The sequence below is a fragment of the Gossypium hirsutum genome, chromosome D08 (genome assembly GCF_007990345.1).
Source record: "Gossypium hirsutum isolate 1008001.06 chromosome D08, Gossypium_hirsutum_v2.1, whole genome shotgun sequence".
NCBI classification, from domain to species: Eukaryota; Viridiplantae; Streptophyta; class Magnoliopsida; order Malvales; family Malvaceae; genus Gossypium; species Gossypium hirsutum.
In genome coordinates this window covers 69,201,069-69,221,536 of record NC_053444.1, presented here as the reverse complement: position 1 = coordinate 69,221,536, position 20,468 = coordinate 69,201,069, and the positions used below count along the sequence as shown (strand labels likewise).

The window sequence follows — 20,468 nt, the reverse complement described above, 5'->3', positions numbered from 1 at the left end:
TATGATTTTGTTTTTGTATTTGATAGACTACTCTTCCATGTGGATATTTTACGGATGTTATGAGGTTAGATGTTGGGTATGCCCTAAATAAGGAAAATTTGCTTTATGGTATTGTTAACATTTCGAACTGAGCATTACCACGCCTACGGATTGGCCATCTTAAACAATGCTGTTGGCACCGGCAAAAATGCGTGTTGAGTTGTCACTCTATCGCCAGTTCTTTCTTCATTTCCAAAATACTTGCGGACTTTGCTTTATATGGTATAATTGTATTTTCAACATCTCTAGTTATTTTCTTTAACATGTTCGATTTTGGTTCTGCAGTTAACTGCTATGAACCCTCTTATGTGTTAAAGACATTTTGTTTTCGGATGTTGTTGGGAGGCCTTTCTCCCGTACTGTTGATTTTTAATTTTAATGTTTCTGCTCCTTATGATAATAATAAAAGGTTCTCTTTAACATAAAAAAATTGGTTTTGATTTTTTCTGAAATGTATAAATTTGTCTTGGTTTTCTATGACAATTTTTAAATATGCTTTTCATTTTACCATGCAAACAAAATGATTGTCGAGAACAATGTTAAACTCAGCATCTACCTTCAGATTTCTATGCAAATTCTATAAATATACATGTTCTTTAAAAGTGGCTATGTTCGGGTTTTGTATTTAAATATGGAATTTTTTAAATATTTTCAAATTGGAATAACAATATTTGATGATTTAAACTAATAAAATAATTTCATCTCTCTCAAAAAATATATTTTATGGAACTAATAATATTATTTTCACTATTCCCCTTGAAATAAAATAAAATGAACAGAGGCAAGCTAAAAAGTCAAAACCGACAGCACTTTGACGGATGAGAATGCAACACGGATTCCATTTCATAGAATTTTTCAACATTTACAAAATAAATTATTTTTGTTGGGCCTCGATAATTTAACTTTGTGACGGTGAATCTACCTCTGCCTTTGGTTTACACTGACTTCTTCAAAACTAACCAAGTTTTTTTTAAAAGAAAAAAAAACCATTAAAATGACAGTTGAAGCAAGCAAACAGTAGATTCATATAATCACAGCAATCAATTCATCCCTGGCTGAATCTCAGTATTACATAAAAAAACCCAGACTAAACAAAAACAGAGATTGAACCATCATGTCACGGCGATCATCAGGGACATGGTTGAGGTTATGCCTCGTAATATTTGCGGTAGTTTCAGCACTGGCAGTATGTGGACCTGCTCTTTATTGGAGATTCAAGAAAACTGTCAGATTCGTCGATTCCAAATCCTCTTGTCCTCCTTGTATCTGTGATTGTCCTCCTCCTCTTTCCCTCCTCAAGATTGCCCCTGGTATTATTAATGCTTTTCCTTTTTTGTGTGTGTATTAATCGATTTTTTTTCTTTTTTCTGATTCTGGGTTTTTCTCAGAATTTGATTTGGATCGGTTGTTTGTTTGTTTATTGGAGTGAAGTTAAGCTTACCCATTTCTTGAATTCGAGGACTTGATCTGTTTTTGTTGCTAATTATATATGTTCCGTAGTTTTCACCCAGTGAGATGCTACGCTTAGTTTTGGAGTTAGAATTAAAATTTCCTGTTCCTTTGATTTGAGATTTTGATCCATTGCTGCTGCTAATTTCAGTTTAGATTGTTGCTTGTTTAATCATATATCGAGTCAAGGAATTTAAGAACAACTCGTTTTGATTTTGTCATTGTCTACTAATTAAAGAACCCAACTTCTCTATACTGTACACAAACCTTATTCATAGCCCTGAAGAAACAATTGTTTCCTTTTTTTCTAGTGTTTTCGGTCTTTTCATTTTAGGAAAGTGGATATAAACAACAACCTTCTTGGATTTGTCCTTCAAAGGAAACCGCTATTGATATATCCCGGCATGTTAAACTTTGTCTTGCTGTGTTGTTGAGCTTGTGAAGATGAGTTTATTGATACTCAATAATGAAATACATGAATGTTCTGTGAATGATGGAAACGATTATAATTCAGTAATTTCATTGATTATTTTCGGTGCCATTGCACCATTGATCTTGCTTTTAGTTAAGTAACTGTCCAAGTGTCCAGAATATGAATAAATCTGGTGTTGATCATGAAACAGTACTTGCATTTCTGCTGGTTGTATTCTTCACAAACCACATTGATACAAAAAAACAAGCACTGAGTGAAAAATATCGAATTTTTATACATTACATGAACTTCCATTTTTGTACTTGTGAGCAGAATCTGCTGGTCCTTTGTGCTGTTGGTTTCCTTTTGTGTGTGTGTGTGTGTGTGGGTTCCTGCTAGTCATCATGATGGTGCTTGTAAAGTTTTGTAACATGTTTTCATGTATCTGGTACTCGAAACTTTTGGTTACCTATGTGAATAGCTCACATGTTTTTCTGCTTTTTTTGGTTCTTTTGGCAGGGTTGGCCAATCTCTCAGTCACAGGTTAGATTTATTCCTGCAACTCGAATCAGTTGATATTATAACTTATTGCTTTATACTCGTCATTTTTGTTTATCGTACACACATAATATGATTAACGGCGACACACAGATTGTGGAAGCAACGACCCCGATCTCAAGAAAGAGATGGAGAAGCAATTTGTGGACCTTTTAACCGAAGAGTTGAAGTTGCAAGAAGCTGTCGCCGAAGAGCACACTCGCCATATGAACATCACCTTTGGGGAAGCCAAAAGGGTGGCTTCCCAATATCAAAGGGAGGCAGAAAAGTGTATTGCAGCCATAGAAACCTGTGAGGGAGCCAGAGAACGGGCTGAGGCGTTGCTAATCAAGGAGAGGAAAGTTACCACGATATGGGAACAAAGAGCTCGACAAATGGGTTGGGAAGGTGAATAACTTTCTACACATTTCATATGAATTATCATAGTCTCTAGAATTTGATATTTATTGAAGATGGCAAGCTAAGTTGCTTGTGCCTTGAGCAGTGTTGTTAGGGCAAATGGCCCCATTTATAGTTGCCTTAAAATTCCTTACAAGTATGTAAACAATTTTCACCTCTAATTTTTCATACTATTGTCTGCAATTTCTTCACTTTAAACAATTTTCTTGAATTATTTGAATTTGACGCTTGTGTCTGACACATGTTAGGTCAATGTTAGATAGGGGTAATCAAAATCCGGGTTAAATTGCTATGTTTTAAATAGATTCTTAGAAATCCAAACTAGGTAAAAGTATCATAGAGATCTTTGTATTAAGATCGTATTGTATTTTGCTCTTTTATTCAAAAAATAGACAATTTAGTTCTTTTATGTGAAATCAAAGAGCAAATTAATCTATTTTGCTAAAAATTTCATCTATTTCTATAGTTAAAATCTGGCATGATTACCAGAATAACCAGACAGTTATGTGTGATGGGTTATGTGTGCTTTATGCTGATCTACAATAACCAATTTTTAACTGTAGAAATAAGTTTTTGCCTTTGCTTCTTAATCTCCTCCTGCCACACATCGATTCCAATCGTTAGAAAAAGCTGTTCTCGAACAGGTAGGTATGGTGGTCTCTTTATACGCAATTTCAAGTGATATTTTTAACAAAAGAATTCATCTGCTCTTTAATCTAATGTGCAGGGACTAATTTGACCATTTCTTTAATAGATGGAGCAAATTGTAATCTAACTCTTAATATAAAGCTTTTATGATACTTTTACCAAGTTGTTTTAATATGGCAATTAACTCTCACATCTGAATCCTAAAATAGTTAAGATCCACTTATATTTAAATACAATGCATGTTCCCCCACTTCTAAATGGCATGGACCGGCAGAAAGAAAAAGCTTTTGTTTTTTCCTTTATCAAGTTAATATTAAGTTTATATTTATGTAAAGTTAGTATTGTATTTAAAATACAAGAATAAAGTTTTAATTTTACTTTTAATAGTGTGTTTCTACATATCAGAACAAAAAATGGACTATGAATTTTGTCAAAACATCCATCATTTTCTTTTTTCCTTTTTTTCCTTCTTCCGAGTATCCAAACAAACAAAAGGTAAAACATCAAATTTAGCTCTTAATGCTTATATTTTTATCAATTAAATCCAGCCTTCAATTTTTAAAAAGAGTCAAATTTAATCATTAATTTTTTGAAAAATAATTGAATTAATTCGTTTTAATGGAAATGTTAGCTAAACGGTTAAATTTTAAACATGAAAACCCACATGACAGCCTATATATACTAAATTGCAAATAGTATCATATCAACATAAAGTGTAAGTCGACGAGTTGCCAAGTTAACATGTTAAAAGTTGAATATTTTAGTTTATATTTTTATTTAAAAAAATTATTTAACTTTTTTTTAAACCTTATTAAGTACCAAATTGATAAAATATGATTCTAACATAAAAAAAACCAATAATGGTATGATGCATACATGGATCAAGCATTGACTTTCCTCAAGAGCCAAACACAAACAAAGAGTGTTTTTAAACAGAAAAGCGCACATGCGTAGCATTTGAGTTAAAAAGACATGAAGTGAGATGAGATGCCTAAAAAAACGCGGTTTCAATACTTTCAACGTTCATGCACCCAGTCTAGTCTCAAAACACAGCTGTGTTTTCTTCTTCAATTATATATAAATTTTAAAAAAAATTATCAACATTATAATATTGATCACTAGACAGAAAGTAAAATATAATATTATAAATCTAGATCTACCAATAAACATATATTTTAGCCCTTTGTTAATTTTACACCTAGATCTATAATAACATTAACTTCATTTTCTAAAAACAACTAAAATAAAATGAGTCTAAGCTTTGGACCTTGGTTTAGGGAACTCAAAGTTTTGTTCTAAAAGTTTCTTCTTTGAATCTTCATTGGGATATCTTGGGTTCTTATTATTTTTCTTTTATTTTCTTGTTATCTAAATGGAAAACTCAAGGAACAAGAGAGGGCATGAAGAAGGTATTGAAGATGCAACCTATATTACAGAAACGAAGAAACCAAAGTTACCAGCTTTGGCAAGGTACTTACTTTGCTCAGCTTGATGGGTGCTTTTTTATCTTTCTTTTTTCCTTACTTAGATACTAAGTTTTGATTTAATTTGGTTTGTATTTGTTTGGTGAATTCGGTGATATGATAGCTGTTTAAGAGATCTAATCTGATTGATATGCATGAGTTTCTTCAACTGTTCTCGTTGACTATATATGCATATCAGCTGATTGCTTTAATGGAAATATAACAAAAAGCTTGACCTTTTCATTCAAGGAGATTTCAACTATTCGAAAGCTATGGAGATGGTTATGTCATGAATGGCATATGTATGTATATATGGACATTTAAGTTATAAAACCAGTGACTTGTGTAGGCAATGTGTTTATTCTAGTCCATGTAGGAGTTTTTATAGATTTCTTGACTATCACAGTTCAAGATGATGTAAATGAACAAGTTTTGTTAAATTTGATGAGTTTGTTTAACATGGTTTATACGAATACATATGCAAGTATTGAATGTCGAAATTTCTGCAAAGTTCATTCATGTTGATATTATTATACATACATGTATATGCAGTGTAATAGTGGAAGCTCTGAAGGTGGATAGTATGCAAAGACTTTGCTCATCTTTGGAGCCTATGTTACGCAGAATTGTGAGTTCGACTTTTCATTTTTCCTGAAGTATATGTATCCAAGACATATTCGTACATCAATATCGAGTGTCACTCTTACAAAGAAAAATATATATATATACTCGTATCCGACACTGACTAAAGGAGTAACAATTCGAGAACATTGCGAGTATGATCTATTTTTACTATAGCATTTATTATCTCTTGTTTCATTTATGAAAATTTAGTCCAAAAACTGGGCTAATGGAAGCTAGGTTTGAGCAACCGTGAACAGTTAAAGCTATGGCTTTTATTTTATTTTTTAAAGTATTAGTGTTCAGCATTTGTGTTTGATACGTATTTAGATATGTTTACCAAGGTATAATTCTTTAAAATATGTTTTGAACACGTACTTTATCCAATGTTCATGCCCGAATCTGAATATCGTAGACATTGGCTAGAATCTTGATGATAAACATAATCTTTTGCTTTCATAAGTGTTCTACCATGAGTGAGCTTGTACTGATTCTACATTTTGAATGAATTACAGGTCAGTGAGGAAGTGGAACGGGCATTGACAAGAATAGGGAATGCTACATTGACTGCCAGGTTTGCTTCTACAGTTACACCCAATATTTGGACATTAAAACTTGAATTTTCTCTTTGGTTCTCTGTCACCATATTCATGATGTTCATAAAACGGGGTGATACTTCTCATTTTTTCCTGGAAATATTTGTGTTTGGTACATATTAAGAATGGAGAAGTATGATCTTTCAAATATAAGGAAATGCTTTAAAAAACATTAAGTATTATCTTTATAAGACATGCTCGTATCTAACACTCACCCAATCACCTAGAAATGTACCTTAAACCACAAGAAAAGGGTTTTGTCGTATTGTTAATAATGAAATTGCTTTCCTAATCATAATAGGAATTCACCACCAAGAATACAAAGTGCAGATGGAAGAAACCTACAGCTTCATTTCAGAACAAGAATGCCGCCTCACCTATTCACAGGAGGGAAAGTTGAGGGTGAGCAAGGGGCCGCCATCCATGTCGTCTTACTCGATATGATCTCAGGCACTGTGGTGCAAACTGGACCAGAATCAGCTCTCAAACTCAATGTTGTGGTCCTTGAAGGTGACTTTAACGAAGAAGCTGATGAAGATTGGACTAAAGAACAGTTTGAGAGCAATGAAGTTAAAGAACGCGAAGGGAAACGACCGCTTTTAACCGGAGAACTACAAGTAACACTCAAGGAAGGTGTTGGAACTCTAGGAGATCTTACATTCACTGATAATTCAAGTTGGATCCGGAGTAGAAAATTCAGACTTGGTTTGAAGGTTGCTCCCGGGTATGGCGAAGGGATTCGTGTTCGTGAAGCTAAAACCGAAGCTTTTGCTGTTAAAGATCATAGGGGAGAATGTGAGTTTTTCCACTACAAATTACCTTAATGCTCTGCTCTTAATATATATCCATCATTTCCCCCTTAAAGCTTTTTCATTGTTTACTTGCAGTGTACAAGAAACATTATCCACCTGCATTGCATGATGAAGTGTGGAGATTGGACAGAATAGCCAAAGATGGAGCATTACATAAGAAGTTGTTGAAAGCTGAAATTGTGACGGTTGAAGATTTTCTTCGACTTCTTGTTCGGGATTCACAAAAACTAAGAAACGTAAGCCATTTCCTTTCCAACAGATCTCTGTTTTCTGCTCGTATAGCCTCGTTTTTTACCCCTGCATTCTTTGATTTCTTGATATATAGATCTTGGGAAGTGGGATGTCAAATAGAATGTGGGAGAACACAGTGGAGCATGCTAAGACTTGCATCTTGGGAGGAAAGCTTTATGTTTATTACCCTGATCAAACACATAACACTGGTGTTGTTTTCAATCACATTTATGAACTCAGAGGTCTTATTGCTGATGGCCAGTTCCTATCTTTGGAATCACTTAACCACAATCAAAAGGTTCGGCTTTTTCTTATATTTGCAATGCTCCACAGAAACGAAAACCGGAACACAAACTGCCCCTACCAAGAACAATATGACTAATTGACATGAAATTTTGCGTACAGCTTTTTGTTGATTCCCTGGTGAAGAGAGCATATGAAAATTGGCATCAAGTTATTGAATATGACGACAAGGTTCTCAATACCCTTAGAAGTACAAAGGTAGCAAATCCGTCAGCTGCACCGGTAAACGATAACAACTACGATGCAGATTACTATGCCACAACTGCTCAAAAGAGTAGACAGCAGTATATCACCTCAGAGCCAAGTCCACAATGCCATAATAATAATACCCACCAAACAGTCCATCAGTTGATTGAATTTCCCTTTGGAAGGTCTGATCAGAATGCAGCAATGACAATGAATAATCAGAAAGCATTATTACCTAGTACCACCACCATAAGTTACATGCCAATCGGAGGAAACTCGACAGCTGGGGTATCAGGTTTTGCAGGAGATTGGTCTCGGCCGAGGACCGGGCATGGATTTGAAGATTTCTTTGCTGAGGAAATCCGACTTAGGAGTTCAGAAATGTTAGAGACCGATGACATGCAAAGACTGCTGAAAACATTCGGTGTAGGTGTTGGTATGGGAGCTGGTTTTGGTCATCCAGATGAATCTTCTTATGCATACACCATCCCATATGATCATCAAATGGACCACCCTTATCCTTATGTGCCAGAACGTGGCAAAGGATCGGGGAAAGCGGTTGTGGGGTGGCTTAAGTTAAAAGCTGCTTTAAGGTGGGGAATATTTATAAGAAAGAAAGCTGCTGAAAGAAGAGCACAGCTTGTTGAGCTTGATTAACTGTTCTGATGCTTAAAAAAACGTATTTTAACATCATTATCTATTAGCTGGTTGACAAAGGATTGGTGCCTCAGCAATCATTAACCTTCATTTGGCAACATTGTTGAAAAATTCCAAGTTCTGTTATCTTTGCCAATATTTGATAAGGCATATTCATCAGAGAATGCTGATTATATAACAAGTCAGAATTTCTGTATATGAAGCTTGTTTCTCTTTGCTCCATGTGTAATATTTTCATGCTTTTTAACACTTAAATAATAGTTTGATTCGTTTTATTCTTACATAAAGGATTGTAACTTTATAATATATATATATGAAACAAAAACAATGGAAAACTGAGGGACTGCAAATTTTCTAAAGGTACCATTTCATAAAGAGAGAAATCTGAAAAAGGAGAATGCTGTCATCAATTTCAAGCAGAAATAAAATGGAGCAACAGAGAATAAACTAAGATAATGATAGAGACTCCTATGAAAAGGATTATTGCTTTATGCCTTTTTCACATCTTTTATCCGAGAATCAGCACCAACTGTATCACATGCACGATCCAAGGGGGTATGCAACATCAAATCCGAATCCCCCATCCATGAATGCAGTCTCATTATTTTGCTCCTGCATCAAGGGAACAGTCATCTTAAAGAATTTAAAAAGGAAACTAATCTGCAGAGGCTAACTCTGTTGTTTACCACACTTTACAGAATCTCATATTTCAATACGAATGCTAACTATGACAAGAACGAGGAAAAAGAAAGCATAAAAAATGTAAATAACAAAGACAGGAAGTTCTCTTGTCATACCAGTTTGAAAACGGGACTCATTATATCCTCCAAGGATTCAAAATTATTTTGACTGAAACCGTTCTGTGGCTTTGACTGCAGGAAGAGGAAGTTGTCATTGGACCTCAAATCTGTCAGACGATGATTTGTCGCCCTCAGAGTGCCTAACAGCAAAAGGAGCCTCGCCATTTAAATGGCTGAACAAAGAAACATCATTTGTGTTACTACTAACAGCATTGTTTTGGTCCATCATAGACCCACTTGCAGAAACCCGGGAATCCACATGGCTGTATGAATTATTTAGGCCAGCTTTACAGAGTATGTCTGCTCTAGAATCCCCCAAAACTGCTGAACTTGCCATTGAAGAAAGAGCAATACGACTGTTACTTGGGGAAGAGTTCCTCCAAGGGATGCTTTCTTGCAGATTATTACTCGGCAACTGCTCATTACTTGGTGGGAAATTGGATAATTGAACAGTGCCCTGCCAGTTCTCACTGCATCTACCATGTTCAAGACAATTAAAAGAACCACGAACACTCAGGTCATTAGATTCCCGATTCAGTGATGTCATACCAAAAGAGGGTAGATTTTCAAATGCAGCACTACATTGCACCTCTTGCGTGCTTCCATGTAACACCAAAGCATTGCCTGAGGCAGTTGACAGAGAATTGCTTGAGCTACCAACCACCACTCTAGCATCTGGGAAGCTAGAGGAAATACGAAAAACATTCCGCTCATTAACACAATTGTATTCTCCAAAGTGATTAGTGGACTTGGTCTGCGACAGTTGGTTTAGCTCTATAGAAGCCGTGATCCCTTGAAACAAAGCTTCATTTTGATTCTGGTTTGCAGGTAATACCACAGGCTGAATCTTTCCAAGACCATTAACAGAATTTCCGGGTTGAATCACACCAGAAGAAATACCGCTTAGGGTCAAAGCAGCTGAGGAGTTCAATCTACCAAACGTTCCACGTGATTGATACGATGGTAGAGAAGCACTTGAAAACCTTCTAGGTCCAGTGAATGAGCGAAAATCTCCAAAGCCATCCAGTGAACCTGTACGTAAGTGAGAGGGACCTCTACTGCCCAATGCAACAACCATGTTTGCTTGTTGTGTTGCAACACTGCTGAGTCTTCTCAGGTAAAGCCTATATTTCTGCAAAACAACATAAAACCGTGAGCTTAAAGGGGAGACAAATATCCAGTTAACACACATTTTTATAGGAGGTTGTGGTTCAAGTATCTGCACTTTTATACAGAACGGACAGCATCTTGACTCGATCTCATGTCTACCTCAAACTTAAACATGCATACTGTATTAATTGATAATTGTTGCAAGGCAATATATAGAAGACCATAATGCAGAAGTAAAGGTCACCAAGGAAAGGGATTCACCTGTAGATGGCTTGCTACATTCTCCCTCGTAAGCCCTTCAACATTCATGAGGTCAAGGATTTTCTTTGGAACAGCCTGGTCTGCATTTGAATAAAGAGAAAATGAATAACTAAAATCAGAAAATGCAGTCGGGCTATGTGATCACTGGGACAGAACAGAAAACTCACCGCCAAGACCCAATTGATTGACAGCTGCAACGAACTTCCTATGCAAATCTACAGACCAAACAACTCTAGGCTTCTTCTGGCTCGAGGAGTCTTCATTCTCATGTCCGTTATCTTCAGTCTCTTCTTCCTCATCTTCACTTTGGTCCTTTCTCTTCTTATTGACTTTCTGATCCGAACTGCAGGCCACCCATGTTTGACCAGCTTCTCCAGTTCCTCCTCGAGATTTATCGTGATTTGGGGCCGCAAGTTCATCCTTAGAGTCCGGTTTCTTTCTTCTGACCACGTGTTGCCATATGTTTTTCAGCTCCTCAATTCGAACGGGCTTCAATAAGTAGTCACAAGCACCATGAGTAATCCCCTTCATTACAAGCTTGGTATCGCTATGTGCCGACAACACTGGAATCAATTAAATGATAAATCATTTCAAAGACAACTCTACTCCATTACTCAAATTTACCACAAAAAGAATCAACAGAAATAATACAAATGAATATCAATTCATTTTAATGCCATTAAATGAAACAAAAAATGGGTTAATGCCTTACTGATTACAGGCAGGTCCATTTCAAGCCCCACAAGTTCAAGTAGCTTAAACCCATCCATATCTGGCATATTAACATCACTAATAACCAAATCATATCTATTTTTGTTTCCCCTCAACATTTTAAGGGCTATTATTGCCTGATTGGTCGTAGTAACTGCAAAAAAAACAATAACATAAATGAAATGTCAAAAAGTAACCTCAAATTCAAGTACTTAAGCCCAACAATTATAGAGATCCAAATCAAATGAACACTGCAAAGCACAACATACATATTTTCCTGATAGAACAGTATCCAAAAGTTAACCACATAATTTATCTAAAGTTTCTACAACATGAACAGACCTTTGAATTGAATTGAACATGAAAGGACTGACCCTGATATTGGCATTTACACAGCAGATTAGCCAAAATCTTGAGGCAAATAGGATCATCATCAACAGCTAAAACACGCATGCCAACTGGAAACTGGTCCTCCCCACTATCTTCACCATTGGAACCACCCATTTTCTCCTCCATGGTTATTTTCAAAATAAGCAAATGAAACAAAAAAAAACAGAGCAAAAACAGAGATCACAAAGCCAAAGCACTAATCTTTTCAAGTTTAACCACTGTTTTTAAAGGTTCAAAAGATAACACAGATTGCCAAAAACGCATTTAAAAAAAGGAAGACAAAAGTACAAAGACAAAGATTGGGTGTGAGAGAGAAATAGGAGATGAAAAAAAAGAGAGGGCTTTGCAAGTTAAAAGTTGTACGAGGAGGCAATGATGGAGATAGCTAAAACAGAGTTTACCTCCTTTTTCTTCTTGTGTATTTTCTTTGTTTGTAAGCCTTTTTTATTGTCAAAGCAAACATCCTTTATTTTTATTTTCCACATATATTCCACGTTTATATATTGTATTTTACAATTAAAATAGAATTTATAATATTTAGCATTAATAATAAAAAAGGGTTTTTTTGTCATTGAAGAATGTTAATTAATTTGAATATTATTTATTTTTCATCTAATAAATTTATTTAACGACTATAATAATAGATTAAACTATTATTAATTTATAAATTTGTGTATTCCTAATTTATTTATTCCACTGTTTTGATAATTGAGTTTTGTGTGTGTTAAAGGTGATAATAATAATAAATTTTTATTTTTATTTTTATTTTTCCCCCAAACTCGGGTCGATTTAGATTTAGATAGGATATTAAAATATTATTTTCATTTAACATACACTTCTTTTAAAGGCAACCATTCCTAAAATTAGTGTTAAACTGTTAATTGAGGATGTGTATCTTTGACTTTATGTTAAATATTTAAATTTTCAAAATTTTTATAAAAAAAGTATATATTTTATGAAAGATTACCATTAAAATATGGAGCAAGGTAATTTATTTATAGCCTTTAATTAAGTACTAATTGGCATCACTTTTGGAAGAGAATTACACCCACCACCAAAAAATTCGCTTCAATCTCCCACCCCCCTTAAATTTTATTTAAGAATTACCATGTTTAAATTAAACCCTCAATGATAAATATTTTTTAGGTTTCACGTCTAAAAAGTTTTTTATTTTTTCTTAATTTTCAAAATATATCAAAAAGACCCTTAAAATTTTTTAAAAAAACAATTAAGTCCATGCTCTTATTAAAAATCAGAAAAAATATTATAAATAATAAATTTTAGAAAAATTATTAAATTTTAATAAAAATAAAAATTCTAAATTTATTAAAAATTAGAATATTTTTATAAAAATTGTAAAAAATAAAAAATTATAAAATTTTATAAAAATCGTACAAAATTAATGACCCCTAGTTTTTTTTTAATTAAAGTCATCATGTGTTGCAATACAACATGGCATGTGACAAAAAATTATAAAAAAATAAAAATCAATAAAAGTTATAGAAAAATTATAAAATGCTTCTTTTGGTATGATAATTTTTATAAATTTTTTTACTAAATTTATATTTCTTTACATTTTTTATAACTTTATAAAATTTTATAAGTTTTTTATATTTCTATATTTTTATAATTTCTTACTAATTTTATACAATTTTACAATTTTTATATTTTTTTCTTTTTTATATTTTATTCTAATTTTTAATATTTGATTTTTTATTAAATTTTAATAATATTTATAGCTTTTATTGATTTTAAGTTTTTTTTCTAATTTTTAATAAAAGCAAGGGCTTAATTGCTTCTTCTTTTTTTAAGTTTGAGGGTCTTTTTGATGCATTTTAAAAGTTCAAGTACCCAATTAAGCGCAAAAAAAATAGGGGCTTATTTGTTTTTCTTTTAAAAGGTTTGAGAGTTTTTTTTTTATGTATTTTAAAAGTTCAAGTAACCAAATGAGTTGGAAAAAAAAAGAGCAAAAACTTAATTTTTTTTTTTAAGTTTGAAGACTTTTTACACCCTTAAACCTATTTTTTATTAAAGATTTAATCCATTTTTTATGTTAATTATGATTTTATTTCAATTTAATCCTTTTACTAGTTGATGCCTTATAATTAGGACCTTATTTTTTAGGTTTTCTTTTATTTGTTCGTTTCAAATTGACTATTTCAAAAATTTGATTTAATATATGCATATTTTTAAATTTTAAACTTTAATTTTGTTGAGAGGTTTTAATGAGTCAAATTATTTAAAATAATATTAAAAAACATTTCATGTTAATATAATTTAATAAACATGTTTTTATTAATTATAAATTTGAGTTAATTAAATCTAAGATTTAAATCCAATCATATAAGTCTATCTAAAAACCTAACCTTAGATATATTTACACTTTTATAAGTTTGGTATTTTTTAGACATGAGGGAGTAGTGATTAAGTTTTTTATTAGCGGGGGCTAATAGTAAAAATTTTGCTATGCAACCTCTTAAGAAAATGTTTAAATTATACATTAACATATGGTTAAATTGTACTTTAACCCTTTAAAATAAAAAAATATATATTAATTCTTTTAAAAAAATTATATAACCATAAAATTATATTTTAATTTTTCAAAAATTTATAATTCAATTCTACCTTCTAAAATTTTTTTTGAAATCACCATTATTTGTTAGAACCCAAATGCAAGGGCTAAAACTCTATTATTCTCATCCTCTCCCTTAATTTGTAATATCTCTAGCCAAAAAAAAAATTAATTTCAAAATTATTTTTTTCTTATGAATCTCAACTCTTCTATAATCTTTTTATTTTCTTTTATTATTTTGAAGACGTTACATCTTAACATTTAAATAAAACTACATAATAATTTAAGTTCCCATTAAAATATTCAAAAAATTTTGACAATTGTTAGAAATGTGTGTTTTTACTCCTTAAATGTTCTTCATTTTATTATTGCCTAATCATGATTCGCGAGCACATTCATTTTTTAATTAACTCTTGCTCAATACAGGATAAAATGAAAAAAAAATTAAAATTTACCATTTTAGTTGAATAAACTCAAATAAGTTTTAATCTTTAATTTCTACTTAAATCAAGCATTTAATTTTTATCTAAATACATATAATGTAAATCAATTTTCCATTTGAAATAATTCAAATAGTGCCTGTTGATACTATTTGCCAAGCCATCAAATTTCCTTTGAGACGAAAAAAAAACCAATAATTACACATCAATTTTAGTAGGATTTTTATTAGGTCTAAAAACATTGCAAATTTCTAAAATAATTTTATTGACTTCTTTTACTTCTTTATATACTGATGTTTAATTCCTCGTTTTCCACGTTCCATCCTTAATTATTTACATTTTCTTTATAATATTAGTATTTATTTAAATATTTTATTTTATTTTATTAACCAACGAATAAATATATACAATATTAAGAATTTTCAAAGAAAATGTTGAATGTTGCATTTCCCTTTGCTAATATATTGACCACGTAATTTTATGACATGAAGTTTGCATATTAAAATAGAAAATATCTGATCCGATAGCAACATTTAAAAGTTGTATCCACCAAGTACGATTTCAACACGTGCTTTCATGATTTCTTTTTTCACATTTCTTTTTCTAATAATTATTTATCTACATATAAGTAAAACACAAAAAAAAATGTACATAAGAGGATACAAAACGTTATAACTTTTTAATAATCAAATCGATGGTAAAATTATCAATTTTAATTTAATTAAATGTTTAATTTTAAATAAACAATTAAAAAATATAAAAAATTTATAAATTTAAACATTGTTTTTTTAATTTTGAGTAGTTCAGTTAATTAAATCTTTATGTCTAGATTAATATATCAATTGATTTTTTTATTTAATTATTTCAACTAAACAATTTAATTCGATTAAAATAATAATAATGCTTAGGTTTAAGTTTTTTTATGCACATTTACACATGTGTGGATACTTAATTGATTTTAGTTATTGTTATGTGAATATATTATTTGTAATTACATATTAAAAAAAAAGAATACATGAGTTATGTCTACCTCTTAAATTTATTTTTAAAATATTTTATTTCATTGACTATAGGTGAAAATAAAATAATATTTTTATTTTTATTTTTAAAATTTGATTTTCACGTTATTCAGCTATATTTTAAAACCATTCACTTTTTCGATTAGAAAACATTGACTTTTTATTCTAGCATTACTTGAAAAAGTAAATATCCTTAATTATTTAAAAAAATAAAAATGTAAATTCTTTAATTTGTATTTTTAAAATTAAAATTTTATTAATAATATATTAAAAACTAACTATAATTTTAAACAAGCACATTTGACTGATTTTCTCCCTTCCTTCCAGTTCAAGAAAATTCCTTGCTAAACATATTTCATCATTTAATTTTTTTTGGTACATTAATTAGTCGTAAAATATTACTACTTTATAAATAAATATTCGATATTCTTTTGTAAAAATATGGGCGGTGATTCCCACGCTATAAAAAGGAGAGTAAGAAGGGTGGTGTCATTTGTGTCCTTGAAAAGAATAGGTCAGGGTGTCACGAGAAGTACCAAAAATAGTACAATTTTTAAAATTTATTTATTTTGTTGCTCTGAGGGGCGCCCCTGCTTTTGAGCCAGAATCCTCCACGTTTCATCTTCCCACTGGCTAAACGGTTTAACCGTCGGTTCTACTTTAGATTTCGGACCCAAAACCCGAACCGAAATGCAGCTTTAATCAAACTGATGGGTATAAATAAGTATATTAGGTTTATTTTACGAGTTATATGGCATTTTATTCTTTTATTGAAAAATGAGTAAATAAATATTTATATATTAGATTAAAAATAAATTTTTTTATTAAAAATTAAATTAAGTTTTATTTTAAAAATTGGTGGTAGAATAGTTAAACAGTTACATTAAAAATAGATGAAATTTTTAACATGATTAATTTACTTTTATTTAATATACAAAAATTAATTTATCTATTTTTAAATAAAGATGACAAAATTCAACTTTACAAATATAGAGGCCTTTATGGTATTTTTATTTATATATTCTTACTCATTTTAGAATTTTAATTTAATTTAATTCGATTTAGATTAAAATTGCACAACTTGAATAAGAAATTGATTTATAATGCAAATTATTTTAATTCAAAATATTAAAAAGATTATTTTATATATATTATACTTAAATTTTAAGAAAAATTAATATTCATTAGTATAAAATTAAAATTTTCGCGAGAGACTATTAAAATTGAAAACCAATAAAATATGTTCTTAGAATATCTCAAAATTTTATATTATATAAATTAGTCAAAAAATTATATAAATATACTAATTTAAATATGTAAAAGAATATCTAAGTATACATTTATATGGTTATAATAAAGTGCATCGATGAGTTAATGGGCCAACAGTCTCCTAGTGGAACATGGAAGTAATGGGCAGACATGATATTTGCATGTGAACATATTTTATGTTATAATTAGTCTGATATTTATATACTTCTAAATGTATTTTATTTATCTTAGCGAAAAACATCTATATTTTCTAAATCATAGCTTAAATACGATAATGGAAGATAAATGGTGATTAACATCATAATTAATGAACAGTCCAATAGTTAGATGTCATATAAAGGGTATAGATCCAACAAGGCTCAGAAATGAAAATTGTATATAATTCGATGAAGCAAGTTGGTTAATGATTAATTAATTAATCTTTAAATCCACGAGAAATCCCTTTGATTGTCAACAAGCTAATTACAACATAAGCAATGTTTTCTTCCCATTTAGTCTTCATCTTGTTTAAAATGTTAACAACTTCTTGTTAAAAAAAATAGTAATAATAACAATTCTATTTAAGTTGAGAATTACTTTAACTTAAAAGGTATAACAATAAATTTAGTTTTTAATATTTGTCTATTTTATTGATCTTAACATTTAAATTTTAATTAAATTATTTAAAAAAAAAAGTTAATTGGGCTATTAAATTTTTTACGGCATTGATGTGATCATTTATGTGATAGTCCATTTGTACATCATAAATATTTTTTAACAAATTTCAAAAAAGATAATTTTTTTTTTAAATATCTACATCAATAATGAAATACGCATAAATTGTCATGAGGGTTGCAACGCTAATGTTGTTAAAATTTTAACATTCCAGTCAACCTTTTTTATCTAATTTTTTAAAAGAATTAAGACAAAATTATAATAAAAATTAAATTAAAATTAATAAAATGAATAACCATTAAAAATTAAATTGAATCGAATTTAATTCCAAAATTTCCAATGGATAAATAAACCAAAATTTGAGTGCCATATTTTTATTTTATTTTTAAAATGGTCCACGTCAATGGGTGTGATATGAAGCAATTACTTTAACCTCATCTTACAAATAAAGTTGATTATCCTAACAGATAATAATAAATTCAGTATTAATACCTTTCGGTTCATAAAGTTGAGAAGTTGTATTATGATCATCCTCCAACTTAGTGTGATAGTGAGAGCCTTAAAAGTTTAAAGTTAATCGAGGTTGATGTATTCACTTTATTTTTAAAAATTATGTTTAAAAAAACAAAAAAAAACAATGTTTTTACTAATAAATTGTTTAATTATTAAAAAGTAGGAAAAAAACAACAACATAAATTATTTAAAAAACATAGTAAAAACTTGTTTAAAATTGTTGAAATATGAATTGAGAGTATGTTTAGCACTTAGATATTGCAAATCTAGTTAGCTAGCCGTTATTTTTGTTCTATTAATATAAATAATTCTTGCCTTTGAATTGACAAACACAGATATTTATTTTTAATTTAAGTCACTATAAACTTGGTCAAATCTCTCTCTCTCAATATTGGTTATAGTGGCAAACCTTTTGATGAAGAAGGACTGTATCTCTAAATATTAATGTTTTTTGTTAATGAAAATGGCACTCAATGTGATTTTGATTGTGGGATACATGTTAACAAGTCACTATTCAATTTGCAGCTCATTTCCAGCCATGTAATCTTCCTTTATTTAAAAGAAAATCCCAACTTTAGAAAATAATTCTTAAATTGAAATTTTATTTACTAAAGATAATCGTATAATGTTGACATTCAAATGCGTTAAATTTCATCTAGTATAAATTAATGGATTCGTATCAAATTGTAAAAATCTAAACATCAAAATAAGATATTAAAATTAAATTTAGATATCAATTTATATACAGATTTGATTCAATAATTTAGTCTATATTTAATTAGTTTTGAGTTTAAATTTAATTTATGTATGCGGATACATCTTCACACAATAAAGTAAAAGCATTGGAGATAAAAAGGAGAGTGATTGACGACAAAATTTGCATGGTCCATCCATGGTATACCATATTATATTGTTGCCTGACAATCCGACTTAAGATTTAAATTATGATTATAAATGCTTTTTTGGATTGTATTTTATTTATATTTGCAAAATTTATTAACAAAAAAAATTGATTTATATTAAGTTTGTTAATTATCCGCGGACAGGTTATAATATTGTATTTAAAACAATAAAGGTTAATATACTATTTGCTACATGAGTTTGGCTTTGATGTTTAGTTTTGCATTTAAATTTGGTTTCAATGTTCGCACTTGAGTTTTTTTTTAAATTGGTACTTGAGTTTTCTTTTGTCCCAGTTAAGCATCTTAATGTTCAATTTGATAATTGAGTTTTTTTTCAATTAAGTACTTATATTTTTTACTAGAACACGCATGTCAAACATTCATTGAGTCACATGCTACCGTTTGGTTTGAGTACTAATTTGAATATTGAAGTCAAACTCAAGTACCAATTTGTATATTAACCCAGAAGAAGCCCAAACAATTAAAAGAAGTGGTCCGCATGGGATCACAAACCCATCTTAATTTGGGCTGTAAATCACCAACATAAATCCACATTTTCAAAGTCCACGAATCGTCCATTACGATTTAAACCCTAAAATCCCAGGAAGCATCCTTATTTTGTTGAAGCGTTTTCCATCTCCCAAGTTGAGAGATTTGTATAGCAGCTTCTCCTCTCAACCTCCACGCCAAACATGGTAAATCAACCTACTTCCTTTCCCCTTCTTCTTTACCTTTGATAATAATTGCTGACCCATTCATTTTTAGCTGAAATGATTGCTTCAATCTCTGAAGAAAGGTTGAGTTTTAAAATGGTATCTCTCTCTGTTTGATGTTTTAAATGGTTTATTTTTGGCATTGCAGCCTTCACATAAGACTTTCAGAATCAAGAAGAAGCTGGCCAAGAAGATGAGGCAGAACAGGCCTATCCCTTATTGGATCCGCATGCGCACCGATAACACCATCAGGTCTCTATGTTTCTTCAATTTTTTTTTTTGCTTCAAATGTTTACAAGTTTTCGTTATTGCTCCATTTTGAGTATTTTCTAAGTAGTAATTGATGGGTTGTTTTTAATTTTCGCTTTTTTGGTGCACTGCAGGTACAATGCGAAGCGTAGGCACTGGCGCCGTACCAAGCTAGGGTTCTAAGCTTTATGTGCTTTATTTGTAGTTTTGTACTCAAGCAAAGCTCTGTTTTTTTGTTTATTTCATGACATTTTGATGTGGCCTTGAACGTTTTTATGTGATGGTTGTTGACGATATTTAGCCATTGTTTCGACTGTTGTCTATCTAATGTCTTGATTTCGAGCTTTGAATTTTTATGAAACTGAATCATTATGTTCTTTGGAATTAATGAAAACTGTTATTATTCAGTAATGCTGAGATTGTTTAAGCCAAATATTTTCATTTATTTACTTTGATAGCATTGAAATTCTAGAGCAGTGTTTGCAGTTTAT

The 20,468-nt window shown here is 30.5% G+C and overlaps 4 protein-coding genes across 5 annotated transcripts; 3 read left to right on the top strand and 1 right to left on the bottom strand.

Annotated features, from left to right (window-relative positions):
• The first annotated feature begins 847 nt into the window (after positions 1 to 847).
• On the top strand, positions 848 to 3,048 carry LOC107940075 (uncharacterized). Its single transcript, XM_016873491.2, has 3 exons — positions 848 to 1,349; positions 2,420 to 2,443; positions 2,552 to 3,048. Exons 1-3 carry the CDS (start codon positions 1,154 to 1,156, stop codon positions 2,851 to 2,853), a joined length of 522 nt encoding a protein of 173 aa, XP_016728980.1. The 5' UTR covers positions 848 to 1,153; the 3' UTR covers positions 2,854 to 3,048.
• A 1,583-nt stretch (positions 3,049 to 4,631) lies between these two features.
• On the top strand, positions 4,632 to 8,655 carry LOC107940070 (calmodulin-binding protein 60 E). The gene is made up of 7 exons (XM_016873482.2): positions 4,632 to 4,975; positions 5,521 to 5,596; positions 6,105 to 6,163; positions 6,487 to 6,980; positions 7,073 to 7,233; positions 7,323 to 7,526; positions 7,634 to 8,655. Exons 1-7 carry the CDS (start codon positions 4,878 to 4,880, stop codon positions 8,372 to 8,374), a joined length of 1,833 nt encoding a protein of 610 aa, XP_016728971.1. The 5' UTR covers positions 4,632 to 4,877; the 3' UTR covers positions 8,375 to 8,655.
• A 59-nt stretch (positions 8,656 to 8,714) lies between these two features.
• On the bottom strand, positions 8,715 to 12,082 carry LOC107940071 (two-component response regulator ORR24). Of its 2 annotated transcripts, none has more exons than XM_016873484.2 (6): positions 11,599 to 12,082; positions 11,258 to 11,410; positions 10,713 to 11,108; positions 10,546 to 10,625; positions 9,172 to 10,306; positions 8,715 to 8,986 (listed from the first exon to the last, which is right to left on the bottom strand). In XM_016873484.2, the coding sequence occupies exons 1-5, from the start codon at positions 11,642 to 11,644 to the stop codon at positions 9,266 to 9,268; spliced, it is 1,716 nt and encodes a 571-aa protein (XP_016728973.1). In that variant the 5' UTR covers positions 11,645 to 12,082; the 3' UTR covers positions 8,715 to 8,986; positions 9,172 to 9,265. The 2 variants fall into 2 exon arrangements, with proteins under 2 accessions (XP_016728973.1, XP_016728972.1); XM_016873483.2 differs by having other exon boundaries at positions 11,631 to 12,082.
• Positions 12,083 to 19,561: 7,479 nt separating this feature from the next.
• On the top strand, positions 19,562 to 20,388 carry LOC107948712 (60S ribosomal protein L39). Its single transcript, XM_016883342.2, has 3 exons — positions 19,562 to 19,710; positions 19,877 to 19,980; positions 20,112 to 20,388. Exons 1-3 carry the CDS (start codon positions 19,708 to 19,710, stop codon positions 20,158 to 20,160), a joined length of 156 nt encoding a protein of 51 aa, XP_016738831.1. The 5' UTR covers positions 19,562 to 19,707; the 3' UTR covers positions 20,161 to 20,388.
• Positions 20,389 to 20,468: the final 80 nt, after the last annotated feature.

Coding starts and splice junctions, on each gene's coding strand:
- LOC107940075 (XM_016873491.2), top strand. CDS start 1,154: ATGTCACGGCGATCATCAGGGACATGGTTGAGGTTATGCCTCGTAATA. Junction 1,350..2,419: donor CCTCCTCAAGATTGCCCCTG/GTATTATTAATG, acceptor TTCTTTTGGCAG/GGTTGGCCAATCTCTCAGTC. Junction 2,444..2,551: donor GGCCAATCTCTCAGTCACAG/GTTAGATTTATT, acceptor GGCGACACACAG/ATTGTGGAAGCAACGACCCC.
- LOC107940070 (XM_016873482.2), top strand. CDS start 4,878: ATGGAAAACTCAAGGAACAAGAGAGGGCATGAAGAAGGTATTGAAGAT. Junction 5,597..6,104: donor AGCCTATGTTACGCAGAATT/GTGAGTTCGACT, acceptor AATGAATTACAG/GTCAGTGAGGAAGTGGAACG. Junction 7,234..7,322: donor ATTCACAAAAACTAAGAAAC/GTAAGCCATTTC, acceptor CTTGATATATAG/ATCTTGGGAAGTGGGATGTC.
- LOC107940071 (XM_016873483.2), bottom strand. CDS start 11,772: ATGGAGGAGAAAATGGGTGGTTCCAATGGTGAAGATAGTGGGGAGGAC. Junction 11,411..11,630: donor GTGTAAATGCCAATATCAGG/GTCAGTCCTTTC, acceptor TTTTTTTTGCAG/TTACTACGACCAATCAGGCA. Junction 10,626..10,712: donor CAATCAATTGGGTCTTGGCG/GTGAGTTTTCTG, acceptor ATTCAAATGCAG/ACCAGGCTGTTCCAAAGAAA.
- LOC107948712 (XM_016883342.2), top strand. Junction 19,981..20,111: donor CGCACCGATAACACCATCAG/GTCTCTATGTTT, acceptor GGTGCACTGCAG/GTACAATGCGAAGCGTAGGC.